The sequence below is a fragment of the Mizuhopecten yessoensis genome, unplaced genomic scaffold (assembly GCF_002113885.1).
Source record: "Mizuhopecten yessoensis strain PY_sf001 unplaced genomic scaffold, ASM211388v2 scaffold11161, whole genome shotgun sequence".
Taxonomy (NCBI): domain Eukaryota; kingdom Metazoa; phylum Mollusca; class Bivalvia; order Pectinida; family Pectinidae; genus Mizuhopecten; species Mizuhopecten yessoensis.
In genome coordinates, this window is record NW_018408910.1 from 370,790 (window position 1) to 392,990 (window position 22,201).

The 22,201-nt window shown below is 37.8% G+C and overlaps 1 protein-coding gene across 6 annotated transcripts in view; it reads right to left on the reverse strand.

The window, feature by feature from the left end:
- The window catches only part of LOC110467111 (nephrocystin-4-like), a 51,207-nt gene that overhangs the window by 23,264 nt on the left and 5,742 nt on the right, over positions 1 to 22,201 (reverse strand). Inside the window, exons 1-9 of one of the 6 annotated variants that reach the window (XM_021524037.1) lie at positions 17,124 to 17,265; positions 11,814 to 12,390; positions 10,907 to 11,047; positions 9,965 to 10,149; positions 8,888 to 8,946; positions 7,776 to 7,928; positions 6,458 to 6,651; positions 5,703 to 5,857; positions 4,948 to 5,071 (exon numbers count right to left, since the gene is read on the reverse strand). In XM_021524037.1, the coding sequence (XP_021379712.1) occupies positions 4,948 to 5,071; positions 5,703 to 5,857; positions 6,458 to 6,651; positions 7,776 to 7,928; positions 8,888 to 8,946; positions 9,965 to 10,149; positions 10,907 to 11,047; positions 11,814 to 12,035 (1,233 nt within the window). In that variant the 5' untranslated portion in view covers positions 12,036 to 12,390; positions 17,124 to 17,265. Of the gene's footprint in view, positions 1 to 4,947; positions 5,072 to 5,702; positions 5,858 to 6,457; positions 6,652 to 7,775; positions 7,929 to 8,887; positions 8,947 to 9,964; positions 10,150 to 10,906; positions 11,048 to 11,813; positions 12,391 to 13,004; positions 13,260 to 17,117; positions 17,266 to 22,201 lie in introns of those variants that run through there. The other 5 variants (XM_021524036.1, XM_021524035.1, XM_021524038.1 and 2 more) reach the window with 5 other exon arrangements.

Sequence of the window (22,201 nt, forward strand, 5' to 3'; positions counted from 1 at the left end):
CACCTGCATATGTAAGGTACAGGTATTTTAAATCCGCAAATTAAATGAAGCAAGATCCAGATTTAAAAGTATTTGGGTAGGTCATCAGGAAGTAGGTGGTAGTTTGTATTTGAACATTTAATAAAGAACAGGAAAGAGTGTTAATTGTAGGTGGCATGGGCCACAAAACAATTGTCTCCATCTATTTATATATGGAGTAGTCCTGACCTAGAACAGATAGAGCAAGTTTAAAACTCAAAGTTAGAAACATGAGATTGTCAACCCTTTCACCATTGTAGACCTTCATTGACTCATCCAGATAAATGTATGGTAGAGTCTATTAAAGTTTCCTAGGGTTGAAAGGCTTAGACTTTACATACACTACCATGACACTATATCATACTTAATACTAGTGTTGGGCTGATGATCGATTATATTGAAAAAATCAATCGGTTTGTCCTTTCCGATTCCGATGATCGATTACAAAATCAATTATCGATAAAATTGATTCATCATTGAAATCGATGTGTTAAATGTGGTCAGTGTAAAATATCTATTGGAAGTAATATGTTATTAAGGATTTTACTATACATGTATGAGTGATAAAACTGCATAAAAGGGCCTGTTTCCAGTAATGTTAATTCTCCATAGGAGCCTGCCCCCGTATAATTTCTTATCTAGCGCAACTACTGTTTTTTTTCTTTTCCGAAGAATAATTTTACACCTTTCCGACACCCAGATTTCATAATTTCAGTGAAAATGTATTTTTATAAAGTTGTCAATTTCAGCATCAAAGACATAAGTTCGTAAATAAAAGAAGGTTATCTCGAAATTGTAATTCGCAACATAGTATAAATTTCTTTTGATAAATATTTCCAAAACATCGTGTTTATTCATAAAACATAAAAAAAAAAATTCTCGGATGAAAATGCACTTGCAGAGACACAATTATGAAGAAAAATGCCATAAAATTGCAATTTTCTCCCGTTATATAGTTTTGGATGCAAATTTCCATCAGAAAATCGGATAGAGCTTTACTTGTTTCATATGTGTACCAAAAATCAGCTAATTCCATGTGGTGGAACGTTCTCATATCGCCGCCTGAATGTGGTTGTAAATTGAAAGAAAAGGGGAAATGAGTAACAACCTTGTCTGAAACCCTATTATATAGCTTATTATATACAAACTTTTATATTGAATATCAGAGCGGATATTTTCATGACAGTTTTATGATGTGTAACGACTAAATAAACAGTATCGATATAAAGATTTACACTGAGGACACCCTGATACATGAATACTGTTCTATCTCAAGTTGTCCTCTTCTGAATTTTCTGATCGTGTGGCCTTGTACATTTATCCGTATCTTCTTGTCTTTGTCTATACGTTTACGGAATCATTGACTCGACGCTAGCTATTCTTGTCTCACTTTCCTTGTTTTATTGTCCCATCTCCAAAGCGTTGTGGCTCTGTCAGGGTTGGGACCCTGACTTGTCTCACTTTCTTTGTGCCTGCCGACCACGCCACATCGAATAGATAGATTATCCATATGAAATACTTTATTTTGTTCTAAGTAATCAATCAATTCTGCGCTTCTTGGAGGTATTGAATGTGATTTATTATATTGTCTTGTTATTTTGTGTAATTAGTTGTTCGTTATTTATCACACATTTTCGCATAATTGTACCAAACTACTAAGTATTAGCTGTTTACAGCAATCATCGGTGGCTTGCTATTTTGTTACTTTATCGACGCTTCATAAACCAATCGTTATTGTTTCAAGATGGAGGGTAAATGTGTTGGAGAAGGGTGTCAAGTATACTTCAAGAAACGTAGTGGCAATAAGAACAGAAGTGCACGCAATGTAAATAGTCCACAATATAAATGGCTCCTAGATACGCTGGTGCAACAAGGATTGATGTCAGCAAAGGAACAAGCACTTATTTGCCAGAAGTGCTACATGAAGTATCTTCGGAACAAAAATCAGCCTGAACCTGAACCCGAGCAGAACCAGGAAATAGAGGAAGAAGACGACTCCCCGTCCCATATCCTGCCGTTGCTGACCCTTCATGATCTTTTGAATGGATCATCTTCACACAAAAAATGCTGTCTCTGTCTTGTTACCTTTGCAAGAAATGGAACAAAATCATCAGTCTTACCAAAACGTGCAAGACATCACCTGATCTATTCACACAAACTGTGGTGTCCCACCTCATCCCGCGTCTGCTCCATTCACCTTATTGGTAACGACTTAGATCCGTCTACAGAGGTTGTCCTTGATGGTAGAGGTTCCTTGGAATCTCAGTTACCATCAAAATCGTCCGAAATCATTAATGACCTCCTAGAGGTGTCGCACGTCCTTTCACAGAACCAGTCTGCGTTTACAATAAGCTTTTCTTCTCTTGATGACTCGGCATGCATGGCCTGGACAGGTTGGTCCAAAGATCAGTTCCTCGAAATCCACTCGCACTGTTCCCCATATCTTTCATCTGGTATATATACCAAGACTACACACGATGCTCTATTACTGTTCTGGGTAAAACTGAAAACCGACATTTCCTGGAGTCAGTGTTCTTCTCTTTTTGGAATTTCCAAGTCAAGTGTGTCCAAAACTTTCCACTCCATAGTACAGGCATTAGACACATCGATAGTCCCACAATTTCTAGGTCCGGATCACTTGACAAGAGAACAGTTGCTCGGGCACAATACTGTCTTTTCAGAAGCATTTTTTGGAGATAAAGCCACTGCCATATTAGATGGCACCTATATTTATATCCAGAAAAGCTCCGACCACAAGCTCCAGAGAATGTCCTACTGTGGCCAGAAGAAGAGAAACTATCTCAAATTCATGAGCATCGCCTTACCAGATGGCTACATTCTGGACACAGTAGGACCATTCACTGGCAGCGAAAATGATGCTACAATTACAAAAAAAGTCATGGACAAGCTAGTTACTTGGCTACAACCAGACGACAACGTTGTCGTTGACCGAGGTTTTAGAGATGTCCTACCAGTTCTCGAAGCCTCTGGCCTCAATGCTAGCATGCCGTCATACCTGAAACCCGGTCAAAGTCAACATTCTGACGTCCAAGCAAATCTTGACAGAACTATCACCAAATCGAGGTGGATTGTGGAATCCTATCATGGTCGTCTGAAACACTGGACGTTCTTCCGAACGCAATTGGTGTCTAACAGCTTTATCAATGTCATCGAGGCTTTGCTTCGAACCGTCACAGCCTGTCTGAATGGTATTAGAGGACCGATCTACCAGAGATCTCCAGAGAGAGATGCCAAAGATAGGCTAATGGCTGAACGTATGAAGGACCGTTTGACAACACCGAATGGTTTAGCTCAGAGAGTCAAGACAGATCCGGATCTATCTAGACGGGCAAGGTCCGAGTTTGTCAAGATGGATGCATCTTCCGTACTGTTTCCCCGTCTCGATCTTGATTACTTGAGAACCATTACGTGTGGAACGTATCAGATATCTCTGGCTCCTGGTTACATCGCCGAACATTTAAGTGATGACGGAGACTATGAGGTGTGGCTTTACCAGCACTCCCCAGACCTTCTCCGATGTCAAATACATTCTCGACACAAAAGCCAAACGAAATATAACGTTTGGATACGGTTCACCGTTTCACCCGATGTTGAGGCCCCAATAAAGGACTACTACTGCCAGTGCCCAGTTGGAGAGAGAACGATGGGAATGTGTGCGCACATCTCCAGTATCTTGTACTACCTTGGGTATTACAGGACGCTGGAAAACCCTCGACCATTACAACCACAGGTAAAGAAATTCCGACAAAACTTGAAATAGTTTTCCATGCGGCAACGGAGTGCATATGTCGAAAGTATGTTTGGGGCTCGATATGAAAGATCCCCGTTACCATGTGACTAACCAAACTTATAAATATAGGTATTATACAATCGCCCGTAGCTATGAACACTCCCGTAAATGCGAAAACCAACCAAAATCATAAGGAACACGTTTTGTTTGTTGTTCTGTCTATTTGTCAGCCAATGTCTTCAACCACGGGGACTTGTGAAGTAGCCATCTTGGATTTTTTTTATGAAAAAGTGTTTCTCTCACTTTTTTTCATATCTGTGTACATATTCTCAACATACCGAGCAAATACTCTCGTTTTTTTGTTAATTATCTAAAGAAAGTCGAAAATCGGCAATTCAACCATAGGCTAATTCAACCCAACATTTGAAAATGTTCCACCACTTACATTTTGATGATTTTTCCTCTCATCAATAGCATATTACGTACTGTTTAATAGGATAAAAATTGGTTTGCATCCAACGCCCATAAAAGGGTGTATTCTCTAAAAAACACAGTTTTTGTGTCTAAAATGTTATCATCGAAAATGGCATTTTTGAGATTGTTTCTTCCATAAAACAGCCAAATGGCGCGATGGAAACATGATTTTTTGTCACAATCATGCCATGAATGTATTCTTTACGGTGACCATCATTTGATTAGATTTTCATTAATATTTTACATAACATGCACATTTTATCAACACTTAGACAGCTTCTGAAAGATACAACTTTGAGGAGCCATAAAAAACAAACCAAGTGACCTAAATCTTTATACTTTATAGATTTGTGACCACAACGGCATGGGCAATGCACCACCAACAGGAAATTTGAATCAGAGAAGGGGCCGTTTTGGAAACCGGCCCTTTGCTTGAAATTCATTCTTTATTAAAGAACAACACCTAATGTATAGTTAACACCACTGTATATTGTCGTAACAGCAGTGTTTTCATTTTATTTAGGTATTGTCCCATAAAATTATAAACCGATGGTAGAATTGATCATCAATCGGTTTACTACTTCCGATTACAAACCGATTATCGATTATGATTATGATTTTAAACCGATTGCCTATCACTATTACTACTTAATACTACCATGATCTCTGTAAAAGTGGGGCCTGGTGTCCTGTCGAGACCTTACCTTCCGGTCCTCCTCAGAGAGAGGTTCCCCAATGACATACTCCAGGGTAAAAGTGATGGCCACCATGGGATCCTCTAGGAGCTCTCCTAGCTCTATCTTATTCTGCAGCGTCAGGAATGTTGTACTGTAACAGACACAAATCAAGTTATCTCCCTTGTGTACATTTAGGGCCTGTTCGTTTATATACTGAACAACTGGTTTGTCTGTTTTTTTAATGTAACTTTTCCGGGTATAAATTCTTTCGGACCTACAAATGTTTATGCAGGCCTTGCAAGGCTTTGTCAAGGCTCGCCTAAAAGCAGCATCAGATTACTTGGTCCAACCCTATTACATAAACGAATAACTCTGGTCCAACTGTATGGATCACGATAAACAAAAGTGGCTCTTATATTCCCTCCAGCATGGAAACAATGAAGGTTATCTCCCTTGTGTTGTAGTATACTTCTAAGGCTGCTTTCATGCTTTCATGCTTTCATGTAGTTATTGCGATCCAAACGGTTGAATCATTTGGAACAGAGTTGTTCGTTTATGAAATAAGCATAAACATTTACAGGTCCGCCAGGATTTATACCCGAAATGTTATAACACAACAACTTTGATCATACTTGTCTCTGCGACCCCAGTGTCATATGTACTGGGTGAATGCAACATTGATAAATTAACAGGAAAGAAAAGCATTCTTTATACTGTAAATAAAATTGTGTCCCACACAAAATAATCAGCTCCAGAATGCAAAGTAGATCTTGTAAATTTACCTGTCCTCTGTCTTCTGACTGGACTGCTGAAACTTCTTGCTGCGACGGACACTAGGACTGGCGGTAGGTTTTAGGGATTTAGACTTGTCTTGGTGAAGGTCCAGGTGGAATATCTGAGGCTTGTCAAGGAACCCCCAGCCGTTATGTACACCGACCTATAGTGACAAGGTTACATGTTTGATCTCCAAGCTCAATACATGACACAATTGTATAAAACATTTTTTTTTTGATATAAATTTTATTTTTGAACAACAATTATGAAACAAGTTATTACAATTTATATCAATCACTCTTGTTGGCCAGGATGTTAGTGTACAGGGAGTCTTAATGTGGGAGGAAACCGAAGTACCTGGAGAAAACCCAAGTGTTCAGACAGGTGGCCCGATACCTGTTTCACATGCATCTGATCAGGGTATCAAACTCCTGTTATGTTTGCAAAAGGCAAGTGCATTATCCACTGTGCCACCTGACCACCTTAACAGATATTCTTTTTTGAAAGGGACAGTCATATCATGAGGTACATTTTTTTCATCTCTTTAATTTAATAGTTTAATATGATTTTCAGGTATGCTTTTGTCAACAATGAAGTCTTGTCTAAAACCAGAGGCACCAGAATTAAGCTTTGGGTGTAACTTTATGTTCGAGTACTTCCTCTTTATTTTCCAAAATACAAAACATTCCTATAATGTGCTTGAATTATTATGCATAAAAAAAAAATCCTTTTTAAAATCAGTATTTGGGAATGTTAAACATACCAGCAATCTCCTCTCGACGATGGTGACCTGAGTGCCAGATGTGGCACGCCCGTCTCGTTCCACGCGGTCTTTGTGTAAAAGTTCTGAGAGCTCCTCCTCAAATTTGTCTACAGTGGGCAGGAGTTGGATGTTCACGTGTTCCAGCTGACAGGCTATCTTACGCATAGACTTGGGTTTCTTCAGCTGGTCCTTGCCTGTAGTCATAGAAAAGTACCTAGATTATTGTATATCAGGAAATTTTCACTGGAGTTTAATTTTCACCCTTATCGTCTGCCGTGATAAGGGTGAATATATCATTACAGTGAACACTAGTCAACATAGTAATATGCATAGTAATTAAATGGAAAGGCCAAATTAACACTTGGTGAATACAAATTATTCTGGCGAAGGGCAGGAGTTTGACTGGGAACAACTTTTCATGTTATACATGTACAGTAGTACATTCATACATCTGTGGCAATTTAGTACTGCAGCTATATATCGATAAGATGCAAAAAATACAATAATTTTATATTCAGAAGTCATCATATATTCTAGTGTTTCTAAATGAGCATGAAAAGCACCAATTAAACATTGAACTGTATATATCCTGTTCAGAGTTAATTAAGAGTCTGATAATTCTTAACAGGATCACAGATAAAATGAACAGTATGCTTTAGCACGTTTTCAATATTTGTCTGCAGTCTTGTTCAGAATTATATAGTATAACAGAACAAAATACACTCACAACAGTCCAGCAATCAAATCTAATTACTTTCCAGTGGTTTTGAATATTAATCAATATTTCTATTTCAAATATCATTGTTAAAATTTAAGGTAGATTTTCAATAAATGGAACAGCCAACAGCCAGTATCAACCAGTTTTCTTTCCAATGTTATGATTATGACATCACAACTATGGGTAATGACGTCATGATCATCACTCCAGATTTATGGTCTCATAAACCACAAATGACTTCAGTAGGATTATATGATGCAGAGCAAAATGTAAAATTGATATTGTAAACTGAACTTTCTGCTGACTGCAGATAAACTCAAGGTATGTTGCTTTAGACAGCAATTGTTCAAATGAGATCTATAAACAAAACTTTTAAATTTTCATTCAAAAGTCCACAGCTCTCCTGAGCACAATTGAACACTTCAGCCAAGTATTTTTGTGAACAATTTGGAAATTGTAACACCCTCTCTGATCATTGTTAAATTTTCAGTGACTTAATCTTAAAGTCTATGATATCAAGTTCATTGTTTTAATGTGATGTCATGATAGAAAGGACTGATGAACTGTTAAAAACTATAAAAAATACAGGTGATGTGTTACCTGGAGTCTGGCTTTCCTGTAGGCCTGGGATCATGTCGTTGCTGGCCACGATGACATTTTCTGGTATAAGGTTCATTACGTCTAGCAGGGCTTTGTGGGTACCAAGGGTATAGGACAGCACACAGTCTGGGATCGGCTTCAGGTTACTGTCACCTGGAGCACAAACAAAAACATCTTGCTGATAATTAACTCCACATATGTATATAACAGTAACTGATTAAATTTGCTGTCCAGGGAGTTAGCCCTCTATCAGCCATGTGTTAGTCAAAACTACATCCCTTGGCAACTTCTGTGAATCTTCCCTGAGGAAACAACTGAACCAATCATGTGACAGGTGGGAGGAGCTAGCATTCCATCTTAATCCTTCAGCTTGTTTAACATGCAATTCGGATATTGATACAGATGATAGTGAAATATTAGATATGGCTGGAAATTATAACAATTTAATGTCTCTGCATTTCATATTGTAAGTACAAATGAAGTATGGAATTTCAAACTGTAGTAAGTTTTCAGTGGTCCCCTTGACCATCCATATATCCTGCGGCCTCGACTTTGGAAGTATAGACCTGATCTCAGGAATTACCGGTATGTAGAAACTTGTTATATCCCTCAAGTCCGTAATGCCAACATTTCACTAGAAGATTTGATGCAATAATTTGAGATTCACTGTATAGATACCCTGTACATTGTCAATAATAGTACATGGTAAGAAGTAAAGTATTATTACAATGAATAATAGGGTATACACAAATTGTCGACACGGAGGAGAAACTCGTTCACATCTAGAGTAGTAGATGTGTGGGACAATCCACCTCTACATGTTGTTAACGCTCAAACAGTTAGCTATATAGGGAGTTTGAAATTTTAATTGATATACCTTTTAAAGAAACAATCTATGATACGTAAAACACAATAAGACTATGTTTTACATATTTATAAAGCTGTTTTGGACACTCTTGCAAATAATTTGTTAAATATTTATTGATATGGGCCTAGAGGCTTTAAGCCTTTTCCATTATTATTCAATAAAATTCAATTAAAAAATGGCCTAGAGGCTTTAAGCCTTTGTCCATTATTATTCAATTAAATTCAATTGAAAAACATCCACTTACTCTCAATCGGTTCCTCCATGAAGAAAAGTGCTCTTGGTGTTCCATAAAACATCTGAATTCTATAATTAAAAATAATGACCAACTGATGTATACTTAATTCAAATGAAACATGAAGTATACAATTATTTTAATTCATGATAAAAGCAACATTTAATGATGTTTAATCTACTGATAGATTTCTGGTAAAGGATTTCATATCCTCTACACCAGATTCAAAATTAAACATAATAATTGTGTTAAAAATTAAAACAAAAACTTTTTGATTGTTACCAAACTACAGTTCATAAAAAAGCGTTGGGGTTATATAATAAATCAGTGTATTCCCAGTGTGCATCCAGTTCATTTTTGAAACAGTTTGAATTAACAGCACAAACTACAAGTTGATACAATGTATCGCAAAAGCATTCAACAATAATCGTTTACATCAAGTTAATTAGGAAAACCATCACTGCTCAATAATTAGTTATTGTTGAAAGACAGAAATTCGCTTCTAGACCACTTTGACTTAGATTTTTTTTTTAAATTGAGATTAAAAACTACAATTGATTAAAATAGGGTAGAAATGCATATTTAATTTGTTAAAGTACATGTTCAGAAATTTCTTAAAAACACATTTTTAAATTTTGTGTTTATGATTAACAAAACTAATCAGGTTTTGAGCCTTGTGACTTAAGCTTGTGTTAATGACTAACAAAGCTAACCGGGCTTTGAGCCTTGTGACTTAAGCTTGTGTTAATTCAAACAACATATCAATACATTTTCTCACAACCAAAGAAATGTTTGAATTGTCAATCAGAGGTATTGATTTGTTTTTCTGTACCTTTCTCAGACTAATTGATCTAAATATGAATACGCAATATAATTGTAACTCATACATCCCTGAAGACACAATTGAACTCTCCCAATTCAAAGGTTGGAATAGTTCATTATAAAAAGCCACGTTTAATGAGTTAAAGCCCAGAGCTTTGACACACAGAGTGAAATAAACTCTCCATTGCTATATACATAGTATTAATGTTAGAACTTTATGATGATTGAGGCGAGAAGAAATTTGTGGGGTCATAAATAAAATCATACTTCTGGACGGGGAGGTTTGAGGCTCGGCCGAAGTCTGGGAGATCCTCGTTAGACTTAAAGATACGGATGAGGCCCCAGGCGCATGTTGACTTCTTCTGCTTGCCATCCTCTTCTCTGACTGTAGCAACAGCCTCGACAACGCCGGCAAGACTTGCATTGCCTAACGACGTATGGAAATACACATTCTGCAAACCAAAATAATCAAAGATTTAATGAATACTTTTATGTGATCATTACAGAATTTACTACATGGCTATTTCATGAAAGGTGACAATTTATACCACTACTGAAAATACTAACATGGAATTCAAGAAAGTCAATGCCATGTATATTTCTACCAGTTAGAAAAAGGCAGACAGTTGATGGCTGGAGTAATTGTGAGGCTATACAGGTAATTTTTATGGCCACATATCAAGGCCTATTCCAGTCCCCTCTCCAATTTTGGCATTATTTCCCCCTATTTCAGTTAAAAATTCCCCCTCATGTATCTAAAATAATACCACATGAATATATATATATCTGTCATGGTTCTATTATGTTTTTATTTTCCGTCAGCTCGACAACCGAGTGATTTATTTCTATTCCTGCATTTATCCCTGCATTATATTAATCACAGACTTCTATGTGTCCGGGAAAATCAAGGATCGTCAGTGTGACAGAAAAAGAATAAAATAAGGTTTTACTCAACATGTGCACTAAAAATACAACTAATCTTCTTTATAAGCTGTTATATATGACTCTGGAAACGTCTTACCAAAGAGAGGCAAGCTACCAACTCTGAAATGCTAAGGATGTGTCAATTCCATAGAGAAAACTGTTACCAATAGCCTATACATCTCCAGGGAATATGTCCTAATCTTAATGGTTGAAAAGTCCTGGTTGTATCAACCCAAAAATTGGTTATGAATTGTATTTTGTAACACACACGGAACAGTAACAAACCTGGTTGTATTTCAGTTTCGGCTTCTTCTGGTTCGCATTCATCGAGGTGTACGGCCCAATCCATTGTCGACCAAAGAAGTGGCGAAAATTCAGATCGTAGAGGCTTATACTAAGCTGGTATTCCACTGTTTTACTCTCATTCTGAAATTACACGAGAAAAAATGGCAAATTTATAAGATGTAAGAGGATCACACCTGCATTCAGAGACCAGCTTCAGGAAGTCCGTAAAGGTGTACCAGCAGGTGGTCGTACTGGTCTAGCTCTCTTAATGCAACTGTTCAATTAACAAACAGTTAAAACTTCAATGAGGAGTTTTAAAAGTAGATGATTGCCTAAAATAAAGGTTCCATTTATAAATATAAATCAATTCAACATAGCTGCTTTGCTTACAGTGTGTCGAAATGAAGTAATTACCAAAATGCTATGTGAAAGAGTTGCTTTAGTACTGTTTTGTTCCTAACACTAAATATTAGTTTTAAAGCATTTACATTAAGAAATGCATGCCAATGACTCTTAGAAATACAGAAAAGTTGGAGGGAACTTTTCTTATCTTGTTACATTATACTTCAAATTACAATTACCGGTAACTAGCTGCTTTAAGATAGGAGGTAGTTCGACTCGGAATACATGTACATAATTGTATAACCATTGTAACTGTCAAAATTTACTAAAAAATTGTTTTTGAAATGTGATGCATATTTATATATGTGACCTATAAACTGAAATTATTTAGCATATTACACATATAGATACTAATAATGATTGATTTTGTTAGATATACATTTCTGATTTAAATACTGCAATTAACATTCAACAGATGAAAGACATAATATCTTCAGAAATGTCTGAAGGGAAAACAAGACAATCTACATAATGTAACAAGCTAGTGATGTTTCGATGAGTATACCTGTGGCCCTGTGTTTCTTGGAGGGAACAACCCCTCCACCCCTTGTAAGTGTACACACACTGGCGTGTACTCCTTCTCCTCGGTCGCCACACTCCAGCGTTGATGTCGTATATACGGCAACACAGCATGTTGGCGCAGTGTTGGTACAATACGATTCAATATTCTCTGCGGACTTTCTTTTGGAGGCGTTTTGGTGACCTCCTTGTCTACGTCACTTTCCATACTTCAGACAATAAGGTTTTGTCTTACAGATATCATTTTCTCCTTTCAATTCTTCCCTATTTTATTTGTTACACAAAATTAAGTGTTTTCGTCTTTTGGTTTTCCATGCAGTTTCTGAATATTTTATATCCTTCAGGAATTCATTCCAAACTTCACCACAAGATAAATTGCTATAGTCGACACATCACTTGATTAGAACAAACATGTAATAATCAGTTTTCTGCTGACAGCTAGACTAGACCCGTCAGTTCCTCGTTGTAACTGACGTGTAATATTTTACACATATCATCATTGTGTATGACAGGACATTGACTCCGCGAGTAACAGATCCGGATTCCTCCAGCAAACTTGCCATCTAAATTAAATATTTATATGAAAACAATTATCTCACACAAGTTCCAACACTATTGGCTAATCAAGCATATCTGAATGAAATATTAATATAAAAAAACAAGTTACCATGACAACTCAACTATAAACAAATGAAATCGTTAATAACTTCCGTTAAAGGTACATCCCAGCAGACTGACTGATTATATAAATGCTAAGTTGAAATTTCATTGCAGAGACAATATGTTATATTATCACTGATCATTGCTTAGCTGATCTTGGTCCAAAATATCACCATTAGCGAAATATTCCAGGAAAAACATGCTCCTACAATAATGATCCTGCATGACTGTAAATAAACAACTTTAGATTGCTATGGAAACACATTATTCACACAGCTGTAACCTCATCCGTCGCAATACCAGTAAACGCCGCGAATGACAACTGTTCTGTATACCCACCAGCTTATAACCTGACAGTTATGTTGACTAAACATATATAATATATTAGTCCCTTATCTAGAGTATTGAAGTTATATACATTTATGGAGATAAAATTAAACTGATCATTTCAATGAAATATTTCGTGAACATTTTATCAGATTTCTTTCTGAACCCAGTAATCCTCGCATACACGTACGTTACTGAAGTCAGACAGTCATTCCAACAGGTAACACAATATCCTCACTATGTACGACAATGCCTGGGATTATCCCCGGAGAGCTTTCATCATCCGCTGCTGTTCAGCTGCAGCCTCAATCTCCTATACTAAGTAGCTCTTCAGGGCATGTTCAGCATTAGCTGCTGCCTTCATGAGATAAGATTATAATTAGAGTCAATGACTCCAGCTCGGGGAAAAAGCCTTATACACATACATATATACCTATAGTACAGGTATAATCATGAAACTTCATGTATCTCATTCAGGTATAGTTGAATATTCTATACAACAAAATTGTAAGCTCTCATTCCTACTTAGACAGATCCAAAAAAATCACTAACTGGTACGTACATGTATATATATATACATATCAGTCAATACCTGTATACGTATACATTAACCACCAAATTGTTAACGGTGTTTCAAATCCATCTAGTTTCTCAGCAATTTAAATGTTAAATTTCAGCATAAAATATTCTTGAAGCATAAGTTTAATTGACATAATCCTTTAAATGATATATATCCGTTTTCTGTGCGTGTGATAAAAATGTAACGTAATCAATTTGAAAACTTGGCAGCAGTAAAGCTATAAAACCACAGCAATCGATAGCAGGGTTTCTGTTATCAATATATATGTTACAAATCAGCTTCTTAAAAGTTGTTTCCACTGATATAAATGTTCAATACAACTTGTACCTATGGCTAGTACAAAACGTAGGGGGTAGAAACGTGTATTATACTTACTGCAGGTAATGCATGCACACGCTAGAACAAGTACATTTTGTATTTTCAATTTTAGAATTAGGGAAATCTGAGTGGCAGAATAATAAATAATCTTATCTTACTTCAGTGCACGAATCTATTTGACAATTGGTGCCAACTATCCCATTCTGTGCAATAAATACATGTTTTTAAATGGATTTGGTTAAAAAAACAATAGTATGGGAATTCTAGTGACAAAATTCAAAGTCTGAGTCAGAAGAATGAAAGTGAAAACTCATGAGTTTCCCGCCAAAATAGGGAGACTCATACATGCATGTTCAGCATAGACAAGCATGTGTCCTGGGCGTATATATAAATCATACATTAAAAATATTTGTTTTTGAATTGTTTGGAAACGTCAGATCAATAACATTGGAATCAATATTTCTGTGGTCCTGATTCGTCAGCCAGAATTAAACTTGACAGGTACAGCACACATCAGGTCATGAAAAAACATTAATAGTTAATGAGATCATTAGAAGCAATAAATAGGTAAGCACTGTATAGTGTACATAGACTGCTGATGTATGTTATATAAGGTCCAATATATCTTAAAGGTTAGTTAAAAATAGCTAAAAATAGGTGTGTAGTACACAGGTTAATATCGTAATGAAGGCCTACGTACATACAAGCACACGTGTTCATACATGTACACCAGATGATAATGACCATCATTGAAGCTATCAATAGGCATATATTTGTCATAATGACCGATTCCAATACATCGACCGAGACTTTAGTCCAGATTAACATTAGATTCTTTGAACATAAAAAGGTTATAATTATTTTGTCGTATAAACATGTACACTGTATACCATTTTTGTTGATCTTTCCGAACCTTCACCGTATTTAATTACACTTGGCCCATGACACTAAACACTGAGATACAGGGACGTATTAGAGAGTATATGTAATATAACTCTATTATAAACAGTAGTACAAAGCATATACGTAACCTTAAAAGTGTTTGATCTGTTCTGATCTGATGACTATACAAACATACCAAATATAAAAGACGTCCTGTCACGGAAATCTAACATTTCCTTATAATGTTTTACTATATTTTTCGGTACAAACTTAAAAGCCCTGATAAAACCTGTGGACATGTACCTACATGTTTATATAAATAGCTATGCAAACAATACCTATTGAAAAGTCTTTCCAAATTGGGAACAAATTAAATTGTGATCATTATATATACTTATCAAAGTTACATAATTTTCAACAGATAAAATTGAAGAAATTGTTTAATGGTCTTAATAAATCACAGGCATTATATAGGTGTGTTCACTTTTGGTTTGTATTGTTGAGGAGTTGATTATCAGAAGATCTAGAATATATCAATCAAGATACGTACTTGTCCATGAGTTTTGCATGCATTAAATGTTTATTTTCACAGATTTATACAGCTGTGAATATATATATAAACTGTATACCAGAACACTTTCACCAATCAATGTTTCGCCCTAGAATATTCCAATAAAGTCTGTTTTTGCCCAACGCTAATTTTGCCCTTCAAATTTGATTACTATTTTTATTTTATCGCTCAATATTGTTTGCTGTAATAATTAAATTCATCCTCATTGTGCAGGGCGAAAAAGGAGAAAATTAAAATGTTGCAAAAATTTCCCAATATACAGTGTCATACATATATATAATGTCGACTGTAGTTGTCCACCTAACTCCTACCTTAGCAACTATTAAAATCAATGACACCCACTAAAAGCAATTCAATTCACACAATTAATTGCTCACAGCAATGGTTTCAATATTTGCTCAAACACATTCAATCTAGAGCTGCATGGTTCAAGGTCGATAAAATCATTTCCAGCTAATTGTGTTTTCAATCTGATGATAAAAATGTTTTTATTTATGTGAATGAAAATATCAATATTTCCTATTAATAATTTCAATACATCGATCAATATCTATATTGTCTCTTTAGTATAAAATCTCCCTATAATAACAGTGTTTTAAGCTTGCAATTGTTGTCTTAGCGTATATATATACTGCTGCCATACTTGCCAACCGTTTGAAATTTCCATGGACAAAATTTGACATGCTCAAAATAAAAAAATAAAAAATAAAAAAAAGTGTCTAATTCTATCGCCTAAGGTCACACATCATTAGATTTTAGAATATATAGGAATAGTTCAGCAAATTCACCGATAGGAAATATAAAATTTAAGGGTCCGAAATCGGGAGTCTCCCTCCTAAAATAGGGAGAGTAATGGCAAGTATGAGCTCGTGTGTTAACTTTGATCATTATCAATATCAATTATATCTTCATTCTTGTCCACAATACCCCTACAATGGCAAAAGAGGCATGTTTTTGACAATAGCAATTTTCTCCAAAAAAAATGTTTAACTGCACACATGGCTGAATATAAAGATTACTTAGTAAAAAACGTTACAGAAACTAGTTAAGCCTATGAGAGACCACAGATTTCTTGAGTTCAAAAAACTCAGTAAGTATTAGGAAGGTATTAAACATTATCTTATAGAGTGCTTAAACTGTAGGCTTGTAGAGGTACAACGCATTCATCTTGATATAATCTTATATAGATATTGCATATTAAATAAGCAATTTAAATTATAATATTAAAGATTAATTTATTATAGATTCTGATCATAAACATTCTTATTATATAAAGTGTCCCATGATCAATGATTGTCGTTCATTATTGATTTTCAGAACTCATTACTGCCTATTGCAAATAACTGAACACTGATAAAAATTAAATCACATCCTCAAATCAATATATTGATGCCAGGTATATGTATACGTATTATATAAAGGCCAAAAAACCTGAATGTGTGTTTCAAGTATCTTGACCTACCCTAGACTTTGCTGCCGACCTTAGCTAAATAGTTTATCACCTACTTGAATCTAAGATTAATTCATTAGCTATGCAGGAAAAGTTCACAACCAGACTGTACTTTCTTCCTGGTCTGAGAGTCTGACCTATGATTCTTGCCAAATTAATAGCCATTGTTATAATGTGTGGAAGTGCATTGTAACATTTGAAATATAATTAAAGCATAATATTAATTCATGAAAATAAAAAAAATACCGAAATGAAATTATTATAAACAATTAAATCTAAACAAACATAATTTTGTTTTTTGGCCTAATTAATTCAACATTTGTCATAGATAATTTGAGGTACATGTATCAATAACTGCTAGCATACCTTGAAAAATCATTAATGCAAATTACATGTTTATTCTAAAAGCTGAATAATCATACTTAATTCTCAAATATGATGCTCAAAACTTAAAGATAACTTTATGTAAATTAAGTTTCTGTTATAGCTTTAAATACATCACTTTTACTTATTGCAGTTCACATCCTCTTGAACTCCCTCAAATCAGCGAAGAACAGAAAATCCAAATAAAATCCATAAAGAGTGCAATGTTCATTTCTATTTATTCTCTTTCAGAATTCCAAGCAGAATGTGTAGCCACATCTGGTCAAACTGATATATCAAAGCTGAATGAACGCTATTTCAGACTGTTGGATTATTTGTATAGAGAGAGGTATTTAAACATCCAATAAAGTGGTACCTGACGACTCAAGGACTGTGTCACGATATGTATAGACAGATCGTGGTCCCACTATAGGTGGGACCAGCTATATATACCACACTACTATATGAGAGTCTGCTCATGCTAGGGTAAAGCAAGTCTCTGTCAGAGGTCTTGTCACACTTGGGTGGAGCAGGTCTCATAGCAGTCTGGTTACATTTGAGTGGTTACAAACCACAGTGCAGTCTGGTCACACTTGAGCAGAGCAGGTAAGTCTTTTTCGAGTCACACTTGGGTGGAGCAGGTTACTGTCCAGTCTGGTCACACTAGGGTGGAGCAGGTCACAGTCCAGTCTATCTGGTCACACCTGGGTGGAGCAGGTTACTATCCAGTCTGGTCATACTTGGGTGGAGCAGGTTACTGTCCAGTCTGGTCACACTTGGGTGGAGCAGGTTACTATCCAGTCTGGTCACACTAGGGTAGAGCAGGTCACTGTCCAGTCTGGTCACACTTGGGTGGAGCAGGGTACTATCCAGTCTGGTCACACTAGGGTGGAGCAGGTCACAGTACATACTGGTCACAATAGGACAGAGCAGACTGGTCACACTAGGGTTCAGCAGGTCACAGTACATATACTGGTCACAATAGGACAGAGCAGACTGGTCACACTAGGGTTCAGCAGGTCACAGTACATATACTGGTCCCAATAGGACAGAGCAGACTGGTCACACTAGGGTTCAGCAGGTCACAGTACATATACTGGTCCCAATAGGACAGAGCAGACTGGTCACACTAGGGTTCAGCAGGTCACAGTACATATACTGGTCCCAATAGGACAGAGCAGACTGGTCACACTAGGGTTCAGCAGGTCACAGTACATATACTGGTCCCAATAGGACAGAGCAGACTGGTCACACTAGGGTTCAGCAGGTCACAGTACATATACTGGTCCCAATAGGACAGAGCAGACTGGTCACACTAGGGTTCAGCAGGTCACAGTACATATACTGGTCCCAATAGGACAGAGCAGACTGGTCACACTAGGGTTCAGCAGGTCACAGTACATATACTGGTCACAATAGGACAGAGCAGACTGGTCACACTAGGGTTCAGCAGGTCACAGTACATATACTGGTCCCAATAGGACAGAGCAGACTGGTCACACTAGGGTTCAGCAGGTCACAGTACATATACTGGTCCCAATAGGACAGAGCAGACTGGTCACACTAGGGTTCAGCAGGTCACAGTACATATACTGGTCCCAATAGGACAGAGCAGACTGGTCACACTAGGGTTCAGCAGGTCACAGTACATATACTGGTCCCAATAGGACAGAGCAGACTGGTCACACTAGGGTTCAGCAGGTCACAGTACATATACTGGTCCCAATAGGACAGAGCAGACTGGTCACACTAGGGCGGAGCAGGTCACAGTACATACTGGTCACAATAGGACAGAGCAGACTGGTCACACTAGGGCGGAGCAGGTCACAGTACATACTGGTCACAATAGGACAGAGCAGACTGGTCACACTAGGGTTCAGCAGGTCACAGTACATATACTGGTCCCAATAGGACAGAGCAGACTGGTCACACTAGGGTTCAGCAGGTCACAGTACATATACTGGTCACAATAGGACAGAGCAGACTGGTCACACTAGGGTTCAGCAGGTCACAGTACATATACTGGTCCCAATAGGACAGAGCAGACTGGTCACACTAGGGTTCAGCAGGTCACAGTACATATACTGGTCCCAATAGGACAGAGCAGACTGGTCACACTAGGGTGGAGCAGGTCACAGTACATACTGGTCACAATAGGAGTTACTATCCAGTCTGGTCATACTTGGGGGGAGCAGGTTACTGTCCAGTCTGGTCCCACTAGGGTAGAGCAGGTCACAGTCCAGTCTGGTCACACCTGGGTGGAGCAGGTTACTGTCCAGTCTGGTCACACTAGGGTAGAGCAGATTACTATCCAGTCTGGTCATACTTGGGTGGAGCAGGTGACTGTCCAGTCTGGTCACACTAGGGTAGAGCAGGTCACTGTCCAGTCTGGTCACACCTGGGTGGAGCAGGTCACAGTCCAGTTTGGCCATACTTGGGTGGAGCAGGTTACTGTCCAGTCTGGTCACACTAGGGTGTAGCAGGTTACTATACACTTGATAGCTCATACAATAGATTTGTCAGACCATTTGTATTTATGTTTATTTACATCAGGAGCTGGAATGATCAGCAGGTTATGATAAAGTCTGGTCACACTATAGGGTGGAGCAGGTCACATTACAGACAGGTCACATTAGGATGGAACAGAATGGTCAGATTCTGGTAACTCTTGGGAAGACCAGCTCACGTTGCATTCTGGTTACATTTTTGGTTGAGGTTGAGCAGGTCAACCTACAGTCTGGTCACAGCACAGACTGGTCACATTATATATATATATAATTAGGATGGAGCAGGCTGGTCACCCTATGGTGGAGCAGGTTACTGTAAACCAGCTGTCTGGTGATCACTCAATCTTTGATGGAGCAAGGCACAGTACAGTTTGGTCACACTAGGGTGGAGCTCGAGCAGGTCACAGTACAGTTGTTCACAATAGGACAGAGCAGACTGGTAACACTAGGGTTCAGCAGGTCAACCTACAGTATGGTCACAATAGGACAGAGCAGACTGGTCACACTAGGGTGGAGCAGGTCACAGTACATACTGGTCACAATAGGACAGAGCAGACTGGTCACACTAGGGTTCAATAGGTCACAGTACAGTTGGTCACAACAGGACAGAGCAGACTGGATGGTCACACTAAGGTGGAGCAGGTCACAGTACAGTTTAGTCACAATAGGACAGAGCAGACTCGTCACACTAGGGTTCAGCAGGTCATAGTTTAGTCCGAATTATTCTAACGTTTTATTGACTTTTTTGATATCGGTCTGTCGTCGATTAACGTCAGAACTCTGGCCCTCTATAATATGCGGGAAATATGCGACCCGCGCCCATGGAGCACTTCAAACTGATATTTTAGAAACAAATCGTCACTTTCACACACATGTCGTACATGGATCGAAAGATATATTCTTTATGCACTAGGTGGTATCAATAAAATGTTTCAAAGATCATTACGAAAAGTATTTTCCAACGTTTTCTATACCAACCCATGTTTTTAATGGAAATTAGGCCATGAACAATGTCACATGACTTGACGAGATCCCCCGTTACTGAAGGTATTTCCCAATGTTATGACGTAGGCCGGCGAGATTTTAGTCAAGTGGCATTAGAAGGCGGGGCTATAAAAAAAACTAGAGTAAAACAGAGTAAGTTTGAAAAAATATGTTTTTAGTGATTGTATTGGTTATTTGAGGCATGTTATGTATGTTCATCTTGTGCATAAAGAATAGATCTTTCGATCCATGTGCGACATGTGTGTGAAAGTGACGATTTGTTTCTAAAATATCAGTTTGAAGTGCGCTCCAGGCGCGGGGCGCATATTTCCCGCATATTATAGAAGGCCGGAGTTACGACGTTAATCGATGACAGACCGATATAAAAAAGTCGATAAAACGTCAGAATAATTCAGACTAGTCACAGTACAGTTGGTCACAATAGGTCAGAGCAGACTGGTCACACTAGGGTTCAGCAGGTCACAGTACATATACTGGTCACAATAGGACAGAGCAGACTGGTCACACTAGGGTGGAGCAGGTCACAGTACATACTGGTCACAATGGGACAGAGCAGACTGGTCACACTAGGGTTCAGCAGGTCACAGTATAGTTGGTCACAATAGGACAGAGCAGACTGGTCACACTAGGGTTCAGCAGGTCACAGTACATACTGGTCACAATAGGACAGATCAGACTGATCACACTAGGGTTCAGCAGTTCACACTAGGGTTCAGCAGGTCACAGTACAGTTGGTCACAATAGGACAGAACAGACTGGTCACACTAGGGTTCAGCAGGTCATAGTACATATACTGGTCACAATAGGACAGAGCAGACTGGTCACACTAGGGTTCAGCAGGTCACAGTATAGTTGGTCACAATAGGACAGAGCAGACTGGTCACACTAGGGTTCAGCAGGTCACATTACATATACTGGTCACAATAAGACAGAGCAGACTGTTCACACTAGGGTGGAGCAGGTCAAAGTACATACTGGTCACAATGGGACAGAGCAGACTGGTCACACTAGGGTTCAACAGGTCACAGTACATACTGGTCACAATAGGACAGAGCAGACTGGTCACACTAGGGTGGAGCAGGTCACAGTACAGACTGGTCACACTAGGACAGAGCAGACTGGTCACAATAGGACAGAGCAGACTGGTCACACTAGGGTTCAGTAGGTCATGCTATCACAGTCAAGTCTGTGATGCATGTCACAGTATGGAACCTTAACTATCATGCTGGTCATACTGTAATATATAGCTAGGGTTGAGAAGGTATTTAAACGAGAATTTCACATTACAATCTACAGTTGTCATGTTGCTAGCCCATACAGTGGAAATGTCAGACCATTTGTATTTACGTTTGTTTACATCAGGAGCTGGGGTGATCATGACCTGACTTTCGATCAAGGAGGCACACTAAATAATTATGTAAACAAAGTTTTTGTACAGCATACTGTCCCACAGGTAAAAAATAGATACAAATTGAACCAAATTGACTATGTGAATTGAAACGACACAATAATTCAATGATACAAGTTCAAACCCATTACACAGGTCAGTGGCCGACTAAATGATCAATGCATATCCTGTCAGTTTTAATTTAACCTACTACAATTTATATGTGTAGGGATTTGGCCCCTTAATTCTCAATGAAATTTTTAACATTTTTTCTTCCCAATTTGATCTGACAGGAAAAATGCCAAGATCTCAAATAAGATCTTT